General features: G+C 47.9%; 1 protein-coding gene across 1 annotated transcript in view; it reads left to right on the top strand.

The window, feature by feature from the left end:
* The window catches only part of nt5e (5'-nucleotidase, ecto (CD73)), a 48,346-nt gene that overhangs the window by 16,294 nt on the left and 10,520 nt on the right, over positions 1-21,532 (top strand). The window contains exons 2-6 of the mRNA XM_052012426.1: positions 5,478-5,700; positions 5,780-5,968; positions 15,951-16,148; positions 17,753-17,907; positions 19,717-19,825. Coding sequence (XP_051868386.1) covers positions 5,478-5,700; positions 5,780-5,968; positions 15,951-16,148; positions 17,753-17,907; positions 19,717-19,825 — 874 coding nt within the window. The remainder of the gene's footprint in view (positions 1-5,477; positions 5,701-5,779; positions 5,969-15,950; positions 16,149-17,752; positions 17,908-19,716; positions 19,826-21,532) is intronic.

Genomic DNA, 21,532 nt, shown 5'->3' with positions numbered 1-21,532 from the left:
GCAATGGTCACTGTCCCCCAAATGCTCACCCACCAATAGATCCTTCTACTGGAGGGAGATGGGCTGGGGGAGCAGGGAGAGGCAGAGAGAGGGGAAAGAGGTAGGGGAGCAGGAGAGAGGTGGAGGGAGAGAGGCAAAGCGAACAGGAGAGGTGGGAGGGAGAGAGGCAGAGAGGTGGAGGGAGAAAGATAGAGAGATGGAGATAGGGAGGGAGGGAGAATGAGAGAAACATATTAATGGGCAGACAGTTAGAAGCTGGCCCTGAACTATATTCAGAGAAGGTCTCACAAGCTAGAGGCAATATTAAATGCCAAGTTCCCAAAATAAACATGGCTGCATGATTTTATGAAAGGGAAATTGTGTTGGACAAATCTAAGAGCGCTTTGAGGATAAAGGAGCAGGGTGGAGCCGGTTGTGGTAAACACTAGTAGTGAACACAGGCCAGGGTATTGAGCACCAGTTGTCCTCAGCAGAACAGCTGTGTGGAATCCAACCACCCACTTCCAGCAACTAACTCCAGCAACCAGACAGCAACTTTCCCCCAGCAAGTCTCCTTGGTTGCCGTGGTCCCTGAGGATCAGTCAGTGACAGCAGGATGAATCATTTTCCACCCCTGACACTGGAGGTTTTACAGCTAAATACTCAAGAAAATTGTTTACAGCCAAGTTGTTTATAGTTCTCATCAGGAAGGGAAGTCCCGGTTGCCGCCCTCATTAGCATTCACATCAAGGAATGTGACAGTGAAGTATTGTTGCTAAGGCAGGATGATTCATTCATTCCACCACTCGTATCTTCTTCTGTTCTTCGAAGTAAAGTTATCTCAGTCAGTGAGTTGGTGGCAGGACTTGGGCTTTTAATTCAGAGTGTCTGATCTCGCAGTCAAAACCACAGCAGCCCATCTCTGGAGCACTGTGCAGTCCCTTCCCTTCTCCAGTACACTGCAGTGACTGAGGCAGGTACTTCATATAACTTAACTCAATCCTGGTTACTGCTGGGTTAACTGATACAGGGAGTGCCCACTCATTCTGATGTCCATATCATCAAAAGGTTAAGGACTCTAGTGACAGACAAAAACATCAGAACTGAGAAATTAAAAGGCTGGATAACTTTTCCAGAAAAGAGTGAAAGATGACCAGTCAAATACTGCCTGTGTTTTGGTAGTTTACCCGGAAAGGATTGGTTGCTGTGTTAGAATTCGGATAAATACAGGGGGAGATTTAAGAGAAGTCTCTTTACCGAGAGAGGGTTAGAATGTGGCATTTACTAACACAGGGATTGGTTGTCAAATTGCACAACTTATCCAAATGGTGAGAGACTGCAGTGCTCTGAGATACTGAAGGATCTGGGAGTCCAAGTGCAGAATTCACTAAAGACCAGTAAACAGGAGCAGTGGATAAATGGGAAAGCTAACACAGTGGTATCATTTATTGTGAGTGTAATTGAACACAAAAGTATGGAGCTGATGATGCTTCAGTTATAAAGGGCATTGGGGAGCTGCATCTGGAGTGGACAGATTTATTTCCTTATTCCAGGAAGGATGTTGACAGTTCAGAGCTGCTTTACTAGACTAATACCTGGAACGGGTGGGTTTCCTTTTGAGAAAGGTTTGGATAGGCTGGGTTTGTATCCGCTGGAGTTTAGACAAGGAGGGATTTGATTGAAACTATGCAAGAACAACCTGACAGAGTAGATGTGGAGAAGACATTTGATCTTATGGAAGAATCTAGAACTAGGGTTGACTGTTTAAAAATATAAGGGGTGATCTTAGTAGTCATCTTTTAAGAATCACTAGAGTCAGGGAAGGTTCCAGAGGACTGGAGGGAGGCAAAAGACAGGAAGTTATAGGCTGGTTAGCCTGACCTCAGTGGTTGGTAAGATTTTAGAGTTCATTATTAAAGATGACATTTTGGAGTACTTGGAAGCACATGATAAAATAGGACAAAGTCAGCATGGTTTCGTTAAGGGGAGATTTAGCCTGACAAATGTGATAGAATTCTTTGAGGAGGTAACATCTAGTTTAGACAAAGGAGAGTCGGTGGATGTTGCTTACTTGGATTTCAGAAGGCCTTTGACAAGGTGCCGCACACAAGGCTGCTGAACAAGACAAGAGCCTGTGGTGTTAGATGCAAGGTACTAGCATGGATAGAAGATTAGCTGACTGGCAGAAATCAAAGAGTGGGGATAAGGGGGTCCTTTTCGTGATGGCTGCCAGTGACTAATGGTGTTCCACAGGGGTCAATGTTGGGACTGCAACTTCTCACTTTATACATTAATGAGCTGGGTGAAGGAACAGATGGCATTGTGGCCAAGTTTGCAGATGATACCAAGACAGGTGGAGGGGCAGGTAGTGCTGCAGAAGCAGGGAGCCTGCTGAAGGATTTGAACAAGTTGGGAGAGTGGGCAAAGAAGTGGCAGATGGAATACAGCACAGGGAAGTGGGGGGTTATGCACTTTGGGAGGAAGAACAAAGGTGTAGACGATGGAACTTTAAAGAGTACAGCACAGGAACAGGCTTCAGCCCAAGTTGTGCCAACCTAATTAATCCAGTAATTAAAAACCTAACTAAACTAATCCCTTCTGCCTACACAATGTCCGTATCCCTCCATTTTCTGCACATTCATGTGCCTATCTAAGAGCCTCTTAAATGCCTGTATCGTATCTGCTTCCACCACCATCCCTGTCAGCACATTCCAGGCACCCACCACTCTCTGTGTAAAAAATCTTGCCCCAGACATCTCCTTTGAACTTCCCATCTCACCTTAAATACATGCCCTCTAGTATTAGACATTTCAACCCTGGGAAAAAGATACCAGCTGTCTACTCAATCAATGCCTCATGAGATCTTATAAAACTCAGGTTTCCTCTCATCCTCCGCCGCTCCAGAGAAAACAACCAAAATTTGTCCAACCTCTCCTTATAGCACATGTTCTCTAATCCAGGCAGCATCCTGGTAAACCTGTTCTGCACCCCCTCCAAAGCCTCCACATCCTTCCTATAATGGGACGACCAGAACTGAATTCAATACTCCAGATGCAGCATAACTAGAGTTTTATAAAGCTGCAACATAACTTCTTGACTCTTGAACTCATTGCCTCGACTTCTTTACCACCCTATCAACCTGTTCAGCCACTTTCAGGGAGCTATGGACTTGAACTCCTAGATCCTTTTGTACAGTAACACTGTTAAGGGTCCTGCCATTAACAGTGTACTGTCCCTTTACATTTGATCTCCCAAAGTGCAACACCTCACACTTGGCTGGATTAAACTCCATCTGCCATTTCTCTGCCCATATCTGCAACTGATCTATATCCCGCTGTATCCTTTGGCAACCTTCTACACTATCCACAATGCCACCAATTTTTGTGTTGTCTGTGATCTTACCAACCCACCCATCCACATTTTCATCCAGGTCATTTACATATATCACAAACAGCAGAGGTCCCAGTATGGATCCCTGTGGAACACCACTGGTCACGGACCTCCAGCAAGAAAAGACCCATCGACCACTACTCTCTGTCTTCCATGGGCAAGCCGATTCTGAATCCAAGTGGCCAAGTCACCGTGGATGCCATGTATCTTAATCTTCTGGATGTACCTACCATGAGGGACCTTGTCAAACACCTTACTAAAATCCATGTAAACAACATCCACAGCTCTGCCTTCATCAATCATCTTCATCACCTCCTCAAAAAAACTCATTCAAGTTGGTAAGAGACGACTTGCCCTGCACAAAGCCATGCCGACTGTCCCTAATTAGGTCATGGTTTTCCAAATGATCATACATCCTATCTCCAATAGCTTCCCTACCACTGACATGAAACTCACCAGTCTATAGTTTCCAGAATTATCCTTATTTCCCTTCTTGAATAATGGAACAACATTAGCTACTCACCAGTCCTCTGGGACATTACCTGTGGCTAGAGAGGACATGAAGATCTTGGTCAAGGCCCCAGCAATCTCATCTCTTGCCTCTCTCAGTAACCTGTGGTATATCCCATCAGGCCCTGGGGACTTATCTTAATGTTTTTTAAGAGACCCAACACTACCTTGTTCTTTACCTCCATATGCCCAAGCATATTAGCACGCTCTACACTAACCTCACTATCCTCCATGTCCTTCTCCTTGATAAGTACAAGAGGACATGGCTTTAGGGTGAAAGAGGAAAGGTTTATTGGGAACATTAGGAGGAACGTCTTCACTCAGAGAGTGGTGAGAGCATGGAACAGGCTGCCATCTGATGTGGTAAATGCGGGCTCACTCTTAAGTTTTAAGAATAAATTGGATAGATACATGGACGGGAGAGGTCTGGATGTTTATGGACTGGGTGCAGGTAAATGGGACTAGCGGAATGAAGTTTCAGCACAGACTAGAAGGGCCAAATGGCCTGTTTTCTGTGCTGTAGTGTTCTATGGTTCTATGGGTCTCTGGATGAATACCAGAGCAAAGTACTCATTTAGGACCTCACCCATATCCTCTGCCTCCAGGCACATGTTCCCTTCGTTATCCTTGAGAGGGCCTACCCTCTTCGTAGTTATTCTCTTTCTCTTGATGTATGTATAGAATGCTTTGGAATTCTCTTTACTCCTACTTGCTGAGGACTTCTCATGGCCCCTCCTGGCTTTCCTATTTCCCTTCTTGAGTTCTCTTCTAGATTCTTTACAATCCTCAAGGGCTGTTTGATTTTAGCTTCCTAAACCTAGTACACTTCCTTTTTCTTTTAGACTAAATTCATCACCTCTTTCAACATCCAAGGATCCCTTACCTTGCCATCCTTGTCCTTCCTTCTTACTGGAACATACCTGTCCTGTCCTCTATGCAGTTGGTCTTTAAGCACCCTCCACATCTCAGATGTGGACTTGCCCACAAAACTATTTTCTAAATGGGGAGAAAATTCAGAAATCAGAGGTGCAAAGGGACTTGAGAATCCTAGTTCAGGATTCCTTTCAGGTTAACTTGCAGGTTGAGTCAGTAGTAAAGAAGGCAAATGCAATTTCATCATTAATTTTGAGAGGACTAGAACATTCAAGCAAGGCTGGAGTGCTCAGGCTTAATAAGCCTTCATCAGACCACATTTGAAATATTGTGAGCGATTTTGGGCCCATTATCTAAGGAAAGACGTGCCTTAGATAATGTGCCTGGAGAGGATCCAGAAAGGTTCACAAGAATGATCTCAGGAATGAAAGACTTAACCTAAGAGGAGCATTTGATGTCTCTGGGCCTATATTCAATGGAGTTCAGAAAGATGAGGGGGGATCTTATTGAAACCTACTGGATATTGAAAGGCAGAGACACAAGAAATTCTGCAGATGCTGGAATCTGGAGCAATACACAAAGGTGCTGGAGGAACTCAGCAGGTCAGGCAGCATCCATGGAGGGAAATAAACAGTCAACGTTTCAGGTATTCCCTGCATCCAAACTCCCGAAGGACTTTCTACGCTCCAATGTTTGATAACTGCTTTTCTTATTCTGTTCTGTAGGCACTGGGCAATCATGAATTCGACAATGGTGCAGAGGGCCTTTTGGAGCCTTTTCTCCAGAATGTTTCTTTCCCAGTGTTGAGCGCAAACCTAAAAGAAGATAAAGAGCAAGTACCAAGCCTCCGAGGCTACTATGAATCTTCTGCTGTGGTGGATGTGAATGGGGAGAAGATCGGTGTGGTTGGATATACAACCAAGGAAGTCCCAGTACTTTCAAGTCCAGGTGGGTACCAACCCAGGCTGTGACTCACGCTAGTGTAGAGCTTCGAACTTTCCACCAACGTGCTTTATTATTGTTCCAGGGCCACATCTGATCTTCGAGGATGAGGTTGAAGCTGTGCAGCGGGAAGTCAACAACCTCATAACGAAGGGGATTAACAAGATCATCGCTCTGGGCCACTCAGGATTCGAGACGGACAAACTGATTGCGCAGAAAGTGAAGGGGGTCGATGTGGTGGTGGGAGGACACAGTAATACCTTCCTGTACACAGGTACAACCCTCTCTGTGCATCTGAAGCTCACAGTAGACCACAGTGTGGGCCACAGCTGGCAGCTCGTCCAGCATTTCCCCCACAGCTTTGCCAGTTATTCCCACTCAAGTATTCATCCAGCTCTCTCTGGGGCATGGCTGAACCTGCTACCTTTCTGGGAACACCTGCTCTTAAAGCTCACTGTGTGTCGAAAAGTTAAACAACAAAACTCAGTAGAGTCCACGAGTTATATTTCCAGGTAAGGCACTGGGCTAGTCCGTGTAATCACACTGCTCCCCTCTGCCCCATCCACACATTCCACATCAACCTCTCAGATGTGGTCAGCAGCCTGGAGACCTTGTACCAAGGGAGCAGTTCTTAAACACCACAATTCTAGTAGGCAGCCTTGGCCACCATGGGCATAGAACACAGAACAGTATAGCACAGGAACAGGCCCTTCGACCCACAATGTCTGCACTGAACACAACGTCAAATTAAACTAATTCTCTTCTGCCTGCACATGATCCATATCCCTCCACTCCCTTCATATTCATGTGTCTATCGAAAAGCCTCTTAAATGCCGCTATCATGTCTGCCTCCACCACCACCCCTGGCAGCGTGTTCCAGGCACCCACCACCCTGTTTGTAGGGTTTTACCAAGTTTGTAAAAAAAAACTTGCCTCGCGTATCTCCTTTAAATTTTTCCCCCTCACCTTAAGTGCATGCCCTCCAGTACATGACATTTCTACCATGGAAAAAAGATGGGGCAAATGATGTGAAATCTGTGCCCACCTGCCAGGGGGTGAGAAGAGACAAGGTTCCTGGCAGAACCCCAGAATCAGACATGGCCCCAGAGTGAGCCCTGCTTAGTTTCAGGTAAGGAGTTGAGGTGCACTGATGACGGTGAGCTGGCTACTGTATGAGATCATGGTCTCTGCGTTTGTGGTTTGATGCTAAACCATTTTGTATCTAAATATCTTTTGTACAGATTTCCCAAAAGATGAATTTCAGCATTAGGGGAGGTGGGCAAACCTCCCACTCCTGTGACATTAATCAGACCATAAGATATAGGAACAGAATTAGACCATTCAGCTCATCGAGTCTGCTCTGCCATTCAATCATGGCTAATTTTTTTTCAACTCCATTCTCCCTGTAATCCTTAACCCCATTACCAATCAAGAACCTATCAGTTTCTGCCTTAAATACACCCAATGATTGGCGTCCACAGCCCTCCGTGGCAACAAATTCTACATATTCATCACCCTTTGGCTGAAGAAATTCCTTCTCATGTCAGTTTTAAGGGGATGTCCCTTTATTCTGAGGCTGTGCCCTCGGATCCTAGACTCTGCTACTAATGGAAACATCCTCTCCATGTCCAGTCTATCCAGGCCTTTCGGTAGCCAGTAGGTTTCAATGAGATCCCCCCTCATCCTACTGAACTCCATCGAGTACAGGCCCAGAGACATCAAATGCTCCTCATTTGTTAATTCAGTGATGTTGGTCTGTACTGAACTTCTCCCATCAGTCTGCCCACCTCCACAGCCCTGGCAGCTCCTCTTCCCATATCCCCACTCATTAGTAAAAGGTTCGATAGGCTCTGAGTTCATCAGTGCTGCTGGTGACACTTTCATGTCCTGATTAAACCAGCTCAACAACCTCTTAGTGATCATACACTTTCCCTCTAAGAGAAGGTGGTGTCTTCTGGTCATCAACTGTGCAAGTGGAGCTTGGTGATTTAACTTACCACATCTCCTTTTGGTTCAGAACAAGCTTTATCTCCTCACTTTGCTCCAGTGAAAACTCTTCTGGTCACCCCTTCCCAAGACATTCCTGCTGTCTTCTGCTCTTCCTGCCCTCCCCCTCAGCCCTGACTCTCACTCCCAAGACCACGTTAACTACCCGTAGCTACAGTGGGACAGTAGACGTGGGATGCTCAACTTCTTGTCGTCCCACTTCTACTTCTGGCACAGTCCCAGGACCAGTATCAAGGGGGACCCACTTCCACTCCGGTTCCATGAGTCTGGGGTCGCTGATGAGACCAATGTGAGAGCCACAGACTCTTCTATAGACAGGCCAGGTGGATAGGTTGTGAACTGATTCCTTCCTCCACTTACGCAGGTCTTCCGTGTGCTCCCAATGCAATGGGCTCAAGGTTCTCAATACCAATCCTAACACACCTTCCCTACTTTGTAGTCTTGAGCCAGAGACTCCCCAGGAGTCAGTGGGAGTGTTGCAAATTTTGAAGGAGACTTTGAGCATGCCCTTTGTCCACCTGGTAATCTATTCCATGATAGAGCTTGAGATAGAGAGTTTGTTTGGGAAATCTGGTGCCAGGCATGTGAATGACATGGCCTGTCCCACAGAGCTGCCTGAGTGTAACTTTGGCCTCAGTGCTGGGGGAGGACACTGATGCTGGTTCATTTATCGATGACATTGCCCATTGGGATGCGCAGTAGGACCTGTTGGCCAACTTCCCTTCGGCCCACTGTCCGTTGTCAGTCCTGTGACTTGAGCCTATTCCTGCACCAGAATGTGTTCCAAATAACAAAGCACTAGTGGCTGTGAGGAAGCTGAGAAGTTTAGGGGACAAACACAGAAAGCTCATGGGCAGGTACAGGCAGTGATTTGAAAAGCTCAGGGACTTTTGATCTTGGCGGTGCTGGAGTATGAAGAGGTAGGGTCATGGTCTGGGTTGACAAGGCTCTCGTTAGACCCCAAGAGTCCCTTAATTCTCATTGTCCCACCTCAAGAGGAACACATTGGCCTTGGTGATACATTCATACAGCACAGAAACAGGCCCTTCAGCTGATCGAGTCCGCACAGACCATTGACCACCCAGTTACATTAACACTACATTAATCACATTCTCCCTACATTCTATAAACTCCCCCAGATTCTGTCACTCAGCCACACACTAGGGACAACTTTTACAGCAGCCAGTTAACCTACAACCCACACAGTCATGCTGCCTGAGGCTGACTCACCGCTCGGGGACAACCCCATCTCTCGGACACACACAGCAGTGGGACATTGGGAGTCAGACGTCTGTCAGAGGTTGGTTGGTTCGTGTGTGTCCAGGAAGTTTCAGTCTATTGCAATATCACATTAACCCAGTCCCCTGAGGGTTGCAGTCTCTTTAAAATTCATTCTTTCTTGGCTATAGAGGGAGGGAAATTGGAGCTTTGAAGTGAGTCATAGTCATAGAGTTTTACAGCACAGACACGGGACCTTGAGCCCATGATATCAACACTGACCTTTTTGCCCATCTACACTAATCCCCACTGTGCACATTAGGATCCTCTCTGCCTTGAGGGAGAGCTGGTGGTGTTCTGGAGGGATCTGCAGTGATATGTGAAGTGATATCTCACTCACTTGCTTGCCTTTTTCCTCGGCTATAACTTGGATGCTGTGTCCTCTTTACCACATCTCATTTCCTTATGACCCACATACTTCCTTATCACCCACATCCTGGGGGCAATTAACAGTGACTAATTAACCGACCAACCCAGACACCCTTGGGATGTCGGAGGAAACTGGAGCACCTGGGGGAAACCCACACGGTCACAGGGCCAACATGCAAACTCCACACAGACAGCACCCGAGGTCAGGATTGAACCCAGATCTCTGGAGCTGTGAGGCAACAGCTCTACCAGCTGCGCCACTGTGGCTGTTCCAGAGAATCACAGCTCGTGGCCAACTGCCTATCCCCATGCTGCTATGTCCCAAACTGTGTATCTGAAGCTGCTGTTGTTGCAAGGGAGAGACAAGTGTCATTGTCCAAAGTTATAGATCAAATCCTCTATATGGCTAAAAATCCCTCGTTTCAATGATCCAGTGCTTCAGCTATTGCAGCAGCAGATCTAAAGTCAAGCAGTGAGCTGGCCATGCCAGATCCCGCAGTGGAGAGTAAACATTCCCAGAGATCCCTGGAGAAAAACTCAGCCCCAACTTTGTGCTTATTTCCACCTGGAGAGGGTCTGACAGATGGTTCACTGCAGAGTGTCAAGGTCAGGATTGAACCAGGCTAGCTGGAGCTGTGAGACTGTCCATAACAGAACAAGGAAGGTGTTCTCACCCCAGAACATAGAACAGTACAGCACAGGAACAGGCCCTTTGGCCTACGATGTTGTGCCAAATTAATTAAACTAGTAATTAAATGCTAACTAGACTAATCCTTTCTGCCTGCACAATATCCATGTCCCTCCATACTTTGCATATTCATGTGCCTATCTAAGAGCTTTTTGAACACCTCTATCATATCTGCTTCCACCACCACCCTTGGCAGTGCATTCCAGGCACCTACCACTCTCTGTGTAAAAAAACTTGCCCCACACATCATCTTTGAACTTACCCCCTCACACCTTAAATGCATGTCCTCTAGTATTTGATATTTCAACCCTGGGAAAAAGATACCAGCTGTCTACTCTATCTATGCCTCTCATAATCTTATAAACCTCTATCAGGTCTCCACTCAGCCTCTGCCGCTCCAGAGAAAACAACCCAAGTTTGTCCAACCTCTCCTTATAGCACATGCCCTCTAATCCAGGCAGCATCCTGGTACACCCTCTACAAACCCTCCACATCCTTCCCATAATGGGGTGACCAGAACTGAATGCAATACTCCAGATGCGGTCTTAACCAGAGTTTTATAAAACTGCAATATAACTTCTTGACTCTTGAACTTAATGCCTTAACTAATAAAGGTAAGAATGTCACATGCCTTCTCTACTACCCAATCAACTTGTGCAGCCACTTCCAGGGAGCTGTGGACTTGGACCTCAAGATCCCCCTGTACATCAGGACTGTTAAGGGTCCTGTCATTAACAGTGTACTGTCCCCTTACATTTGATCTCCCAAAGTGCAACACCTCACACTTGGCCAGATTAAACTCCATCTGCCATTTCTCTGCCCATATCTGCAACTGATCTATATCCTGCTGTATCCTTTGGCAATCTTCTACATTATCCACAACACCACCAATCTGTTGTCTGTGAACTTACTAACCCACCCATCTACATTTTCATCCATGCCATTTATATATATCACAAACAGCAGAGGTCCCAGTACGGATCCCTGCAGAACACCACTAGTCACAGACCTCCAGCCAGGATATGTCCCATCAACCACTAACCTCTGTCTTCTATGGGCAAGCCAATTCTGAATCCAATTGGCCAATTCACCGTGGATCTCATGCATCTGCAGCTTCTGTATGAGCCTCCCATGAGGGAGCTTGACAAATACCTTACATTTGTCAAGGTCCCTCATTGACAACATCCACAGCTCTATCTTCATCAATTAGACCTCATTGTAACTGTGCAGAGGTGACAGAGGGAGAGGTCAGATTTGGAGAGGGGTGGAGAATTACCATGACAGATAGCAGGAAGATCAGGGTGTCAGGTTGATAATTAGCTGGATTGGATATGTCCTGAGTTTTGATAACAGGAAATCCTTTGGGAATTTTAAATGTTCCTCGATAGATTCCAGTTCCTGGAACCTGCTGGAACAGAGATGAGAGGCATGACTCATGCTTCCTCTGCACAGTAATATTTACTGGTTTCAGACTATTTAAAGAATTCTATTTTTTTCCATTTTCCCTCCCAAATGAACCTTGTGTTTTCCAACGTCATGTTCCATCTTCCACCTCTTTCCACTCTTGTATCCTGTCCATATCCCTGTGCAGACTGTCTTCTCCCCACAGTGATTCTCCCGCTGGTCTTTGCCTTGTCTGTGAAGCTGGGTATGAGAGGTCTGCCCTCAACTTTCACTGGTGTGTGTACAGCTGAGGGGCTGCAGTAGTGGCAACCCACCAGGCTAAAACCATTTGTTCCCACTGCTGAGGTTGGGTCAACACGTATGCAAATGCAGGAGGGCTGGATGGACTTCAGCCAGCCTGAGCTGTCCTTGCTCCCTGCCACAAGCCCAGCCTTGCATCATGTGTAAATCCCGGCTCTGAGCTCGCCACTGAATAACACAGACTGGCGGTATCTTGACACTGGTTCCTGGTAAGTAGTGCTGGAAACACTCAGCAGGTCAGGCAGCATCTGTGGAGAGAGAAACAGGGTTAATGTTTCAGGTCAATAACCCTTTGTCAGACTGGGGAAAGTTACAGATTAAAAAGTTCTGTTCAGTTGATAAGAAAGAGGGAAAGGGCAGAGAAACAGAAGGTAGGGTGCTTCCAGGAGTGACTGAGTGACAGATGTGGGGGTGGAGCCAGTCAGAGAGGACGGGGAAGGCTGCTGAATAACAAAAGGTGTGTCTGTAGGAGTGCAATGAAATCTGAAGTACCAGAGAGGAGAGAAAAGAACTGATTGTGGGAAATGTGAGATACAAATGGGAAAGGCTAAACGTATTGAATCCGGAAGGCTGCAACGTACCCAGAAGGAAGATGAGGTGGTGTTCCTCAAGCTTGTATTGGGCCTTGCAAGAGGTCACGAACAGAGGTCAGAGTGGGAGTGGGATGGGGAATTAAAGTGACAGGCAACGGGAAGGTTCGGGTCACTCCTGTGGACTGAGCACAAGTGCTCCACAGAGCGATCACCCCTTCTGTGTTTCTTCAGTGTAGAGGAGGCCACATTGTAAACAATAGTTTGGAGGAAGCGCTTCAATGGGAAAAACTGTTTTAGTGCGTGAAGGTGGGAAGAGAAGAGGTGTTGCATCTCCTGTGACTGCATGGGAAGGGGAGGGGTTGACGAGTAGACCTGAGAGTTGTATTGGTATTGATTTATTATTGTCACTTGTACTGAGGTACAGTGAAAAACTTGTCTTGCATACCGATCGTACAGGTCAATTCATTACACAGTGCAGTTACATTGAGTTAGTACAAAGTGCATTGATGTAGTACAGGTAAAAACAATAACAGTGCAGAATAAAGTGTCACAGCTGCAGAGGAAGTGCAGTGCAGGTAGACATAAGGGGCAAGGTCACAACAAGGTAGATCGTGAGTTCAGAGTCAATCTCATCGTATAAGGGAACCAGTCAATAGTCTTATCACAGTGGGATAGAAGCTGTCCTTAAGCCTGGTGGTATATGCCCTCAGGCTCCTGTATCTTCTACCTGATGGGAGAGGGGAGAAGAGAGAATGACCTGGATGGGTGGGGTCTTTGATTATGCCGGCTGCTTCACCAAGGCAGTGAGAGGTAAAGACAGTCCAAGGAGGGGAGGCTGGTTTCCGTGACAGGGAACAATCGTATTCAGTGGTGCAGGAGGTGTACGGGATACTTGCTTTCATTAGCCAGACACAGAATGTAGGAGCAGGGAGGTTATAGTACAACTTTATAAAGCAGCTGCAGTTCTGCATGCAGTTCTTGTCACTACACTATAGAAGGATGTGATTGCACTGGAGAGGGTGCAGAGATTCACCAGGATGTTGCCTGGGACGTTTCAGTTGCAAGAAGGGATGGGAGAGACTGGGTTTGTTTTCCTTGGAGTGAAGGAGACTGAGGGGAGACCTGAAAGAGGTGCTCAAAGTTGTGAGGGGCATAGGGTAGAAAACCTTTCTCCACAGCAGTGCTGTCTAGAACTCGAGGCTGAGGAATAAGATGTTTAGAGGGGATCTGAGGAAGAATATTTTCACCTGGAGGACGGTTGGAATGTGGAACACACTGCCTAATGGGGTGGTGGAGGCAGAGACTCTCACAACATTGAAGAAGCATCTGGATAAGAACTTGGATCACTAAGGTAGAGAAGGCTACGGACCAAGTGCTGGTAAATGGGATCAGTGTAGATAGATATTTGATGGTCGGCATAGACATGGTGGGCTGGAGGGCCTGTTTCTGTGCTGGAGGACTTTGCACCCCTACCAGACTTTAAAATGAGCACAAGACTGGTTTAGTGGTGGGAGAGAAAGGAAGAGGAGTGTGTTTGCCCCTTCTACAGAGTTGTGGGCTGAGGGGAGTGGGATGTGAGTAGGAGGCCTCCCTCAGCCCACATTGAGCATAGACCCAGCCAATAACAAGCAGTATCGTCTCTGTATGGAGTTTAGGAGAGCAGAGTCCCTGTAACAGGACCCCAGCATCGCCCTTCCCTCATCAGGTCCCCCTGTAACAGGACCCCAACATCGCCCCTCCCTCATCAGGTCCCCATGTAACAGGACCCCAACATCGCCCCTCCCTCATCAGGTCCCCCTGTAACAGGACCCCAGCATCGCCCCTCCCTCCTGCCACTGGTTGTAGACCACTGTGTTCTGCAGCAGAGAGAGGGTGTGGTGCCGCCTGTTGTGTCAGGCAGTCCCTGGGGCTGGTTATTGAAAGGTGTGGGGCGAAGCTGAATGTGAGTGAATTTGTTCTATCAGGAACACACTGGTTCCAAGACCTGACTGGTGGAGTGCTGAGTGCTGGCGCTGAGGAAGTCAGCATTGTCTGAGACTGCGGCATACTTCTGTGGGTTGTTGAACTGACCCCAGGTCACTGAGCTTGGTGCTGTCAACACTGTCAGCCGCTCTAGGAATATGGCCCTCCAGTGTTACAAATGCCCGATTTACGGACACCCTGTATGTATAAACAAGTTCCACAAGTATTATTAAATTCAAACAAGAACCAGATGGGAAAATGCCATTTCTATGTAACCTCCCCACACTAATCAGACACCATGGTCTTTTAAGAACACAAGCTGCCAGCTTCACTGCGGGAGGCCACTTATGAGAGCTGCTTTGGAGATTGTCGAGCGATTGCTTCTATTGATACTTGACTATCTTAAACAATGTAACATCCATGAAACCTGGCCCACTGAGTGTGGGACATCCTAATTCTGTACCACTGTAACTAGACAGGGGAAGACAATAAGTAAATGTTCATGTTAATCAATACCATTCATTACAATACTGTGGAGATATGGGCAACATATCGAGTGATTTAGTTTACTTTCTGACTTTCAGACATGTGGACACTATGGCAAAGGAAACACACCAATGCCTCTACTTCCTCAGAAGGCTGAGGAAATTCAGCATACAGCTCTCACCAACTTTTATAGATGCACCATAGAAAGCATCCTATCCAGATGCATCACAGCTTGGTATGGCAACTGCTCTGCCCATGACTACAAGGAATTGTAGAGAGTTGTGAACACAGCCCAGTCCATCATGCAAACCAACCTCCCCTCCGTTGACTCCGTCTACACTTCCCACTGCCTCAGGAAAGCAGCCAATGTAATCAATGATTCCTCCCACCTTAGTCATTGTCTCTTCCTCCCGCTCCCATTGGGCAGAAGATACAAACGCCTAAAAACACGTACCACCAGGCTCAAGGACAGCTTCTATCCTGCTGCTCTAAGACTTTTGAATGGACCTCTCATACACTGAAAGATGAATTATTGATCTCCCATTCTACCTCGTTGTGGCCCTTGCACTTTATTTGTCCACATGCACTGCACTTTCTCTGTAACTATAACACAATATTCTGCATTGTTTATTTTACTATGTCAATGTACTTATGTATGGCATAATCTGTCTGGATGGCACACAAAACAGCTTTTCACTCTACCTCGGTACATGTGACAGTAGCAAACCAATACCAATTTGACTTATGGTCATCTGGACAAACGGAACCCATTCATAACCCGGGGCCAGCCGGTACAGGACAAGATCTCTATTCCTTTCCATCTCCTCCACCAAGAGCCTTCCATCTTGTGCCAGCCCATTGTTCCCGTATTGGATTTACTCTGTGTTACTGGGCACTCCCTCACTCCTGGACAAGTACCCCTGAGATGTCGGCACAACATTGTGGGCAGAAAGGCCTGTACTGTGCTGTAATATTCTATGTTCTAGATGTGCAGTGAACAGTGTGTTTGTTGCTGGCTGGACAGAGGCCACTCAAGTGCCTGCACTGCATCCGTCAGGCTGATCTATTCAGACAGGCTGTGGATGGTATAAACACACTCTGCACTTCTCATCCTCCAAACACCACTGATCTCCTGTGCCTTTTTCCAGACTTAATCTTCGGACTGTAAGAGGACAATTACATAGACCACGTCTGTCTGCATTGCTTATGTTGTTTATTTGTCTTCACAGGCAAGGCTCCTTCCAACGATGTCCCGGCTGGGCCTTACCCGTTCATGGTCCACTCAGATTATGGCCAAAAGATTCCTGTAGTACAGGCCTATGCATATGGAAAGTACCTTGGATACCTGAAGCTGACCTTCGACAAGAAGGGAGTGGTGACCAAGAGTGAAGGGAACCCAATACTGTTGGACAGCAGCATCCCTCAGGGTAATGTGAACCTGCACCATCATCTGGTTCTGCTGAGCTCTGGTGCCCTGAACTAAAGCCACCCTCCCCCTCCCTCCCCGGGCTCTCTGGTGGAGGCGCTGGCCGCAGCTGGAGAGTCAGCTGCCTGTTTCTCTGGAGGCTGCTGGTATGGGCGCAGGGCTATAAAGTCGGGAGCTCAGCACGGCTCGATTTGGCTCCATCCTTCCCCTGCTAGCCCTGGCCTGTCAGACAGCGTACAGGCTGTCTTGGTGCCAAGCCTAGACTTGGAGTTTGGATTGCAGGGGGTCATGGGGGTAAGTCCACTTGTCAACGCTCCCTCACTGGCCCATCCTGTCCTGGAGGTGGGCAGGTATATAGGAGAGTGAACACCTCACTGACACTGACTACCCAACTCATCACCAACTAAAGGTTCAACCTGGGCTCCCACTCCCTGATCAACAGGCAAGCCCACTGGCCATTGGATTCGGTACCTCTAACAGCACAAGGAACTAGAGGCAGGAACATAGAACATAGAGCAGTACAGCACAGGAACAGGCCCTTTGGCCCATGATGTTGTGCTGAATTAATTATGCTAGTAATCAAATGCTTAACTAAACTAATCCCTTCTGCCTGCACATGGTCCATATCCCTCCATTCTCTGCACATTCATGTGCCTATCCAAGAGCCTCTTAAACACCTCTGTTGTATCTGCCTCCACCACCACCCCTGGCAATGCATTCTGGGTGCCTTCCACTCTCTGTGTAAAAAAAACCTGCCCTGCACATCTCATAGAATAATAGAGCAATACTGCACGTTTACAGGCCCTTCAGCCCAACAAGTCCATGCTGACCAGGTCCACCCAGCTAGTCCCAAATTCCTGCGTTCAGCTCAGATCCCTCTAAGCCCCGCCCCTCCACAAACCTATCCAAGTGCTTCTTAAATGATACTATTGTACCTGCCTCAACCGCTGCTACAGCTCGTTCCATGCACTCACCACCCTCTGCGTGAAAAAGTGGTGGGTGCCTGGAATGTGCTGCCGTGCTGTATGACTCTATGACTTTATGACTCTACTTTGTATCCAAGGACAACCAGGACCCTCTGAACATCAACACCCTTCAAATCTCTCGCCATTGAATAGTTACTCTGACCCTGAGCAGCTTGGCTAATGTTTATCCCTTAACTGACATTGCCAGTCATATTGTGCCAGTGCTAGCAGGCTACAGCTGTGGGAGTTTTCATACAAATCAGCTGCGGTGTTCAATAGTGAACACACTTCAGTCGTGTCTTGTTGGCCACATTGAAGTTTTGGTATATGCTCAGGAGGTGTAAGGTGCAGAGTAATGCATTACCTAAACTGAACACCCCATATTGTTGGTTAAACCTGCGGTGGGGAGGCAGGCTGAGGCCCAAGTGTGCTGGCTCCTGCAGCTGAATAACCTGCTGGGACTGATTGTGAAGGGTGCCTCTTTGGGGATGGAAGCTGTGCTGTTACCATCAGAGCTGAGGAGGAGATAGGGCCTGAGGAAAGGACTGAACTGGGAGGGACTGGGTAGTGGGGAGTGGGAAGGTGGGGGCGCTCATTTAACCCCACACATCAGTGTCGATGAAACATTACCTCCCTTCAGATGTGGAGCTGCTGGCAGATGTAAACACCTGGAAAGCAGCCCTGGCCAATTTCGGGAAGAAAGTCGTTGGGCAAACGTTGGTCTACCTGAACGGAACGACTGAGGCTTGTCGGAATCAGGAATGCAATATGGGGAACTTAATCTGTGACGCTATGGTGAGCAAAACGTGATGACCAGGAAACACTGGAAACATCCCTGTGTCCCTGCTGTTGTTTACCTGCATCATTGGAAGGGTGGCTTCACCTGTCACCTGTCCTGTGGAGAGCTGCCACTGTCTGGCCCAGTGGTCTAAAGACCTGGTATTTTTACAAGCGTTCTCTTCCCATCCTCCTTCAGATGCAGAGGGACCTGTGGACCTCTGGGAGCTGGAAGCTTGCTCCTCACTTGGGCACTGCGCCTGGTTTCTCACCCTCACCCCCTGCGTGTGCACAGAGCCAGCAACCTGCTGGACAGCTTCACTGTCCACAGCCACTCACGTCCACCAGAGGGAATGTTTCTCCTGTGAATGGGATCAGGTGACAGTGGTGGGCTCCTGCGCACTGTACAACAGGAGGTGTCCCTTTTCAAGCAGCTGAGGCAGGGACTGTACTTTGAATCAACCTCCGATCTTCCTTAGTCACTACACTGCACCAGCCATGTGCACAACACACAAAGGAAGTGGCTACTTCCTTTATACATGCAAGGAAACATGCAGCATTGATGCCTGGAGTGGTGGGTCCATAACTGGGTCCATCCGTGCACTGTGCAGCGACCACCCATCACGGCCTGTCCCAAGGTCCAGGCTGTGATCTCATCACCTCCCCTTGACATAGGTTCATCCAGCACAGAAACAGGTCCTTTGGCCCACCGGGTCAGTGCCGACCATCAACCATCCATTCACACTAATCCATTTTACTTAGCCCACATTCCGATCAACTTCCCCCAGACTCCCCCACCCATCGACACACTGGGGAACTAGGTGTAGGCTGTGTCCAAGTGCTGTCTGTCTCTGGCCATCAGTAGGGAGAGGATATGTGGTAACAGAATCTGTTCCATTGTTCAGTTTCCTCAAAGCACACCAGCGCCTCTACTTCTTCAGAAGGCTAAGGAAATTTGACATGTCCCCGTCGACCCTCACCAATTTTTATAGATGCACCATAGAAAGCATCCTATCTGGATGCATCATGGCTTGGTATGGCAACTGCTCTGCCTGGGACTGCAAGAAAATGTTATAAGATTATTAAATGGTCCCCCAGCACAATAACCCTCAACCTCATTATCTACCTTGTTATGATCTTGCACCTTATTGTCTGCCTGCACTGCACTTTCTCTGTAACTGTAACACTTTAATATAAGATAAGGATAAGATTTCTTTATCAGTCACATGTACATTGAAACACACAGTGAAATGCATCTTTTGCGTAGAATGTTCTGGGGGCAGCCCGCAAGTGTCGCCACGCTTCCGGCGCCAACATAGCATGCCCACAACTTCCTAACCCGTATGTCTTTTGGAATGTGGGAGGAAACCGGAGCACCTGGAGGAAACCCACGCAGACACAGGGAGAACGTACAAACTCCTTACAGACAGCGGCCGGAATTGAACCCGCGTCTCTGGCGCTGTAATAGCGTTACGCTAACCACTACACTACCGCACCTTTATTCTGCATTCTGTTATTGTTTTCTCTTGTACTACCTCAATGCACTGATGTGATGAAATGATCTGTATGGATGGCATGCAAAACAAAGTTTTTCACTGTATCTCGGTACATGTGACAATAATAAGCCAATTACCAATTACTTCCCAAATGACACCGATGTCCCACAGAACCATCAGATAAGAATAATCTAGTGAACTGATAGAATCAACACTGCCCTTCCCTCCATCCCCTTCCTTCCTTCTTTGCTCTCCTGCCCCTCCCTTTCCTCTCCTTCCCTCCTCCTTACCCTCTCCTCCCTCCCCCCCTCCCCTCCCTCTATGATTTCAGATCCGGGAAAATATCCGAAGACTGAATGGAATGTCTTGGAACCACGTCTCCATTTGTATGACACAAGGCGGTGGAATCCGTGCACCCATTGATGAACGAGCCAATGGTGGTATGTACAACAATTCATAGCCCCAGAAAAGATTTTATCTCCAATGAACAGTAATATCTTTGGTTAAAAATTATTGCAACTAGGAATTACACATATTGAGCAATTTGAAGTAAATAACTCAATTGAAGGAAAATATTGCCCAATTCAGGTTATGGACAGTCCTCTGTACATTGAGAGGGAGAGTTGTTGAGGGGTTAACATTCACTGGAGAAGCTCCCACCCAGGAACTAAGGAGAAAATGATCCCAGGATGAGCAACAGGCACGGAACAACCACGGGCAGGACCAGGACTTGCCACTGGGTTGGACGTTACAGTGACACAACTGGTGGAGCCGCTGCCTCACAGCGCCAGTGACCCAAATTCAATCCCGACTTCAAGTGCTGTCTGTGTGGACTGTGCACGTCTTCCTGATGGCCGCATGGGTTTCCTCCGGCTGCTCCGGTTTCCTCCCCGTCCCAAAGACATGCTGGTCAGTAGATTAATTGGCCGCTGTGAATTGCCGCTGGTGTGTACATGAGTAGTAGAACCTGGGGGGGAGTTGATGGGAATGTGGGGGGCGGAGTAAAATGAGACCAGTATAAATGGGTGGTTGAGGATGGTCGGCATAGACTCGGTGGGCCGAAGGGCCTGTTTCCATGCTGGATGGACCTGTGTCAAGGTCACAGTGCAGTCATAGACCCTGTTCTGATTGTGTTCCTACATGTGAAGGTGTGATGCCTGGGTTGTGGGAAGGCCAGGGGCTGATGGCCTGATCATTGCTGGATGTGGGCGGGGGTCTGGGCATTGTGGGATGGGGTGGAGGGGTAGCTTCGATGGTGAGGCATCGTGAGGTGGAGCTGAGGGGGTGAGGGGGGGCATGCATCGTGGGCTGGGGCTGGTGTCAGTGTCTCGGGTGCTGGTTTGGTTGGTGCCATGTTGAGGCAGGGTGGAGATGTAGGTTAGTGACAGTGGCATTGGGGATCAGGGGTGGTCACAGCTTGGAATGACATGGGGTAATGGGAGGATGGGGGGAATGAGATCAGTGGGTGGTGGGTGGGTGGATCGGTACCATGCTTTGGGCAGGCTGCTCCCATGGGATACTGCATAGGTCGAGTGACTCATCTTGGGGGTGGTGGTGGGGTAATCCCAGTCCCACTCCCAATCCCCGTCCCAGTCCCTTTCCCAAATACCAATCCCAATCCCTGTGCCAGTCCCGATTCCAATTCCAGTCCCAATCCCTGGCCCAATTCCGGTGCCAGTCTCAATCCCAACCCCAGTCCCTGTGCCAGTGTTGGACAATGAAATCCTTGTTGCTCCGGGTTTGTGGGAACTGCTGAGTTCTGGGTCAGTGTGTCCAGATCTCCCCACGGAGCCATGTGCCTGTGATGCTGCTGCAAGTAAGTTTTTCATTGCTCCTGTACTTGTGCATATGCTAATAAACTCAACTTTGACTTTGGAAGGAGCTCTGTACAGAGTACTGTGTTGCTGATGTGTAAACCTGCATCCCACAGGCAAGTGCCCAGACAGATTTCTGGACCAACTCCAAGAATTTGCTGGGCAGCAAAGTTCTGTATGATTGAGTTTGTTCAGGGATATGAGTGAACAGATTAAACAGGGCCAAGGAAGCGAGAGAGACGTGACTCAGCCACTGTTTTGTGAGGAGTTTGGTGTTGGACTTGAAATCAGGACTACGTACCCAGCTCAGCCTCCCTGAGCAGGCGCGCACAC

This window comes from Pristis pectinata, chromosome 3 (assembly GCF_009764475.1).
Source record: "Pristis pectinata isolate sPriPec2 chromosome 3, sPriPec2.1.pri, whole genome shotgun sequence".
NCBI classification, from domain to species: Eukaryota; Metazoa; Chordata; class Chondrichthyes; order Rhinopristiformes; family Pristidae; genus Pristis; species Pristis pectinata.
The sequence above is the reverse complement of the archived record's forward strand: the minus strand, read 5'-3'. Positions and strand labels throughout refer to the sequence as shown.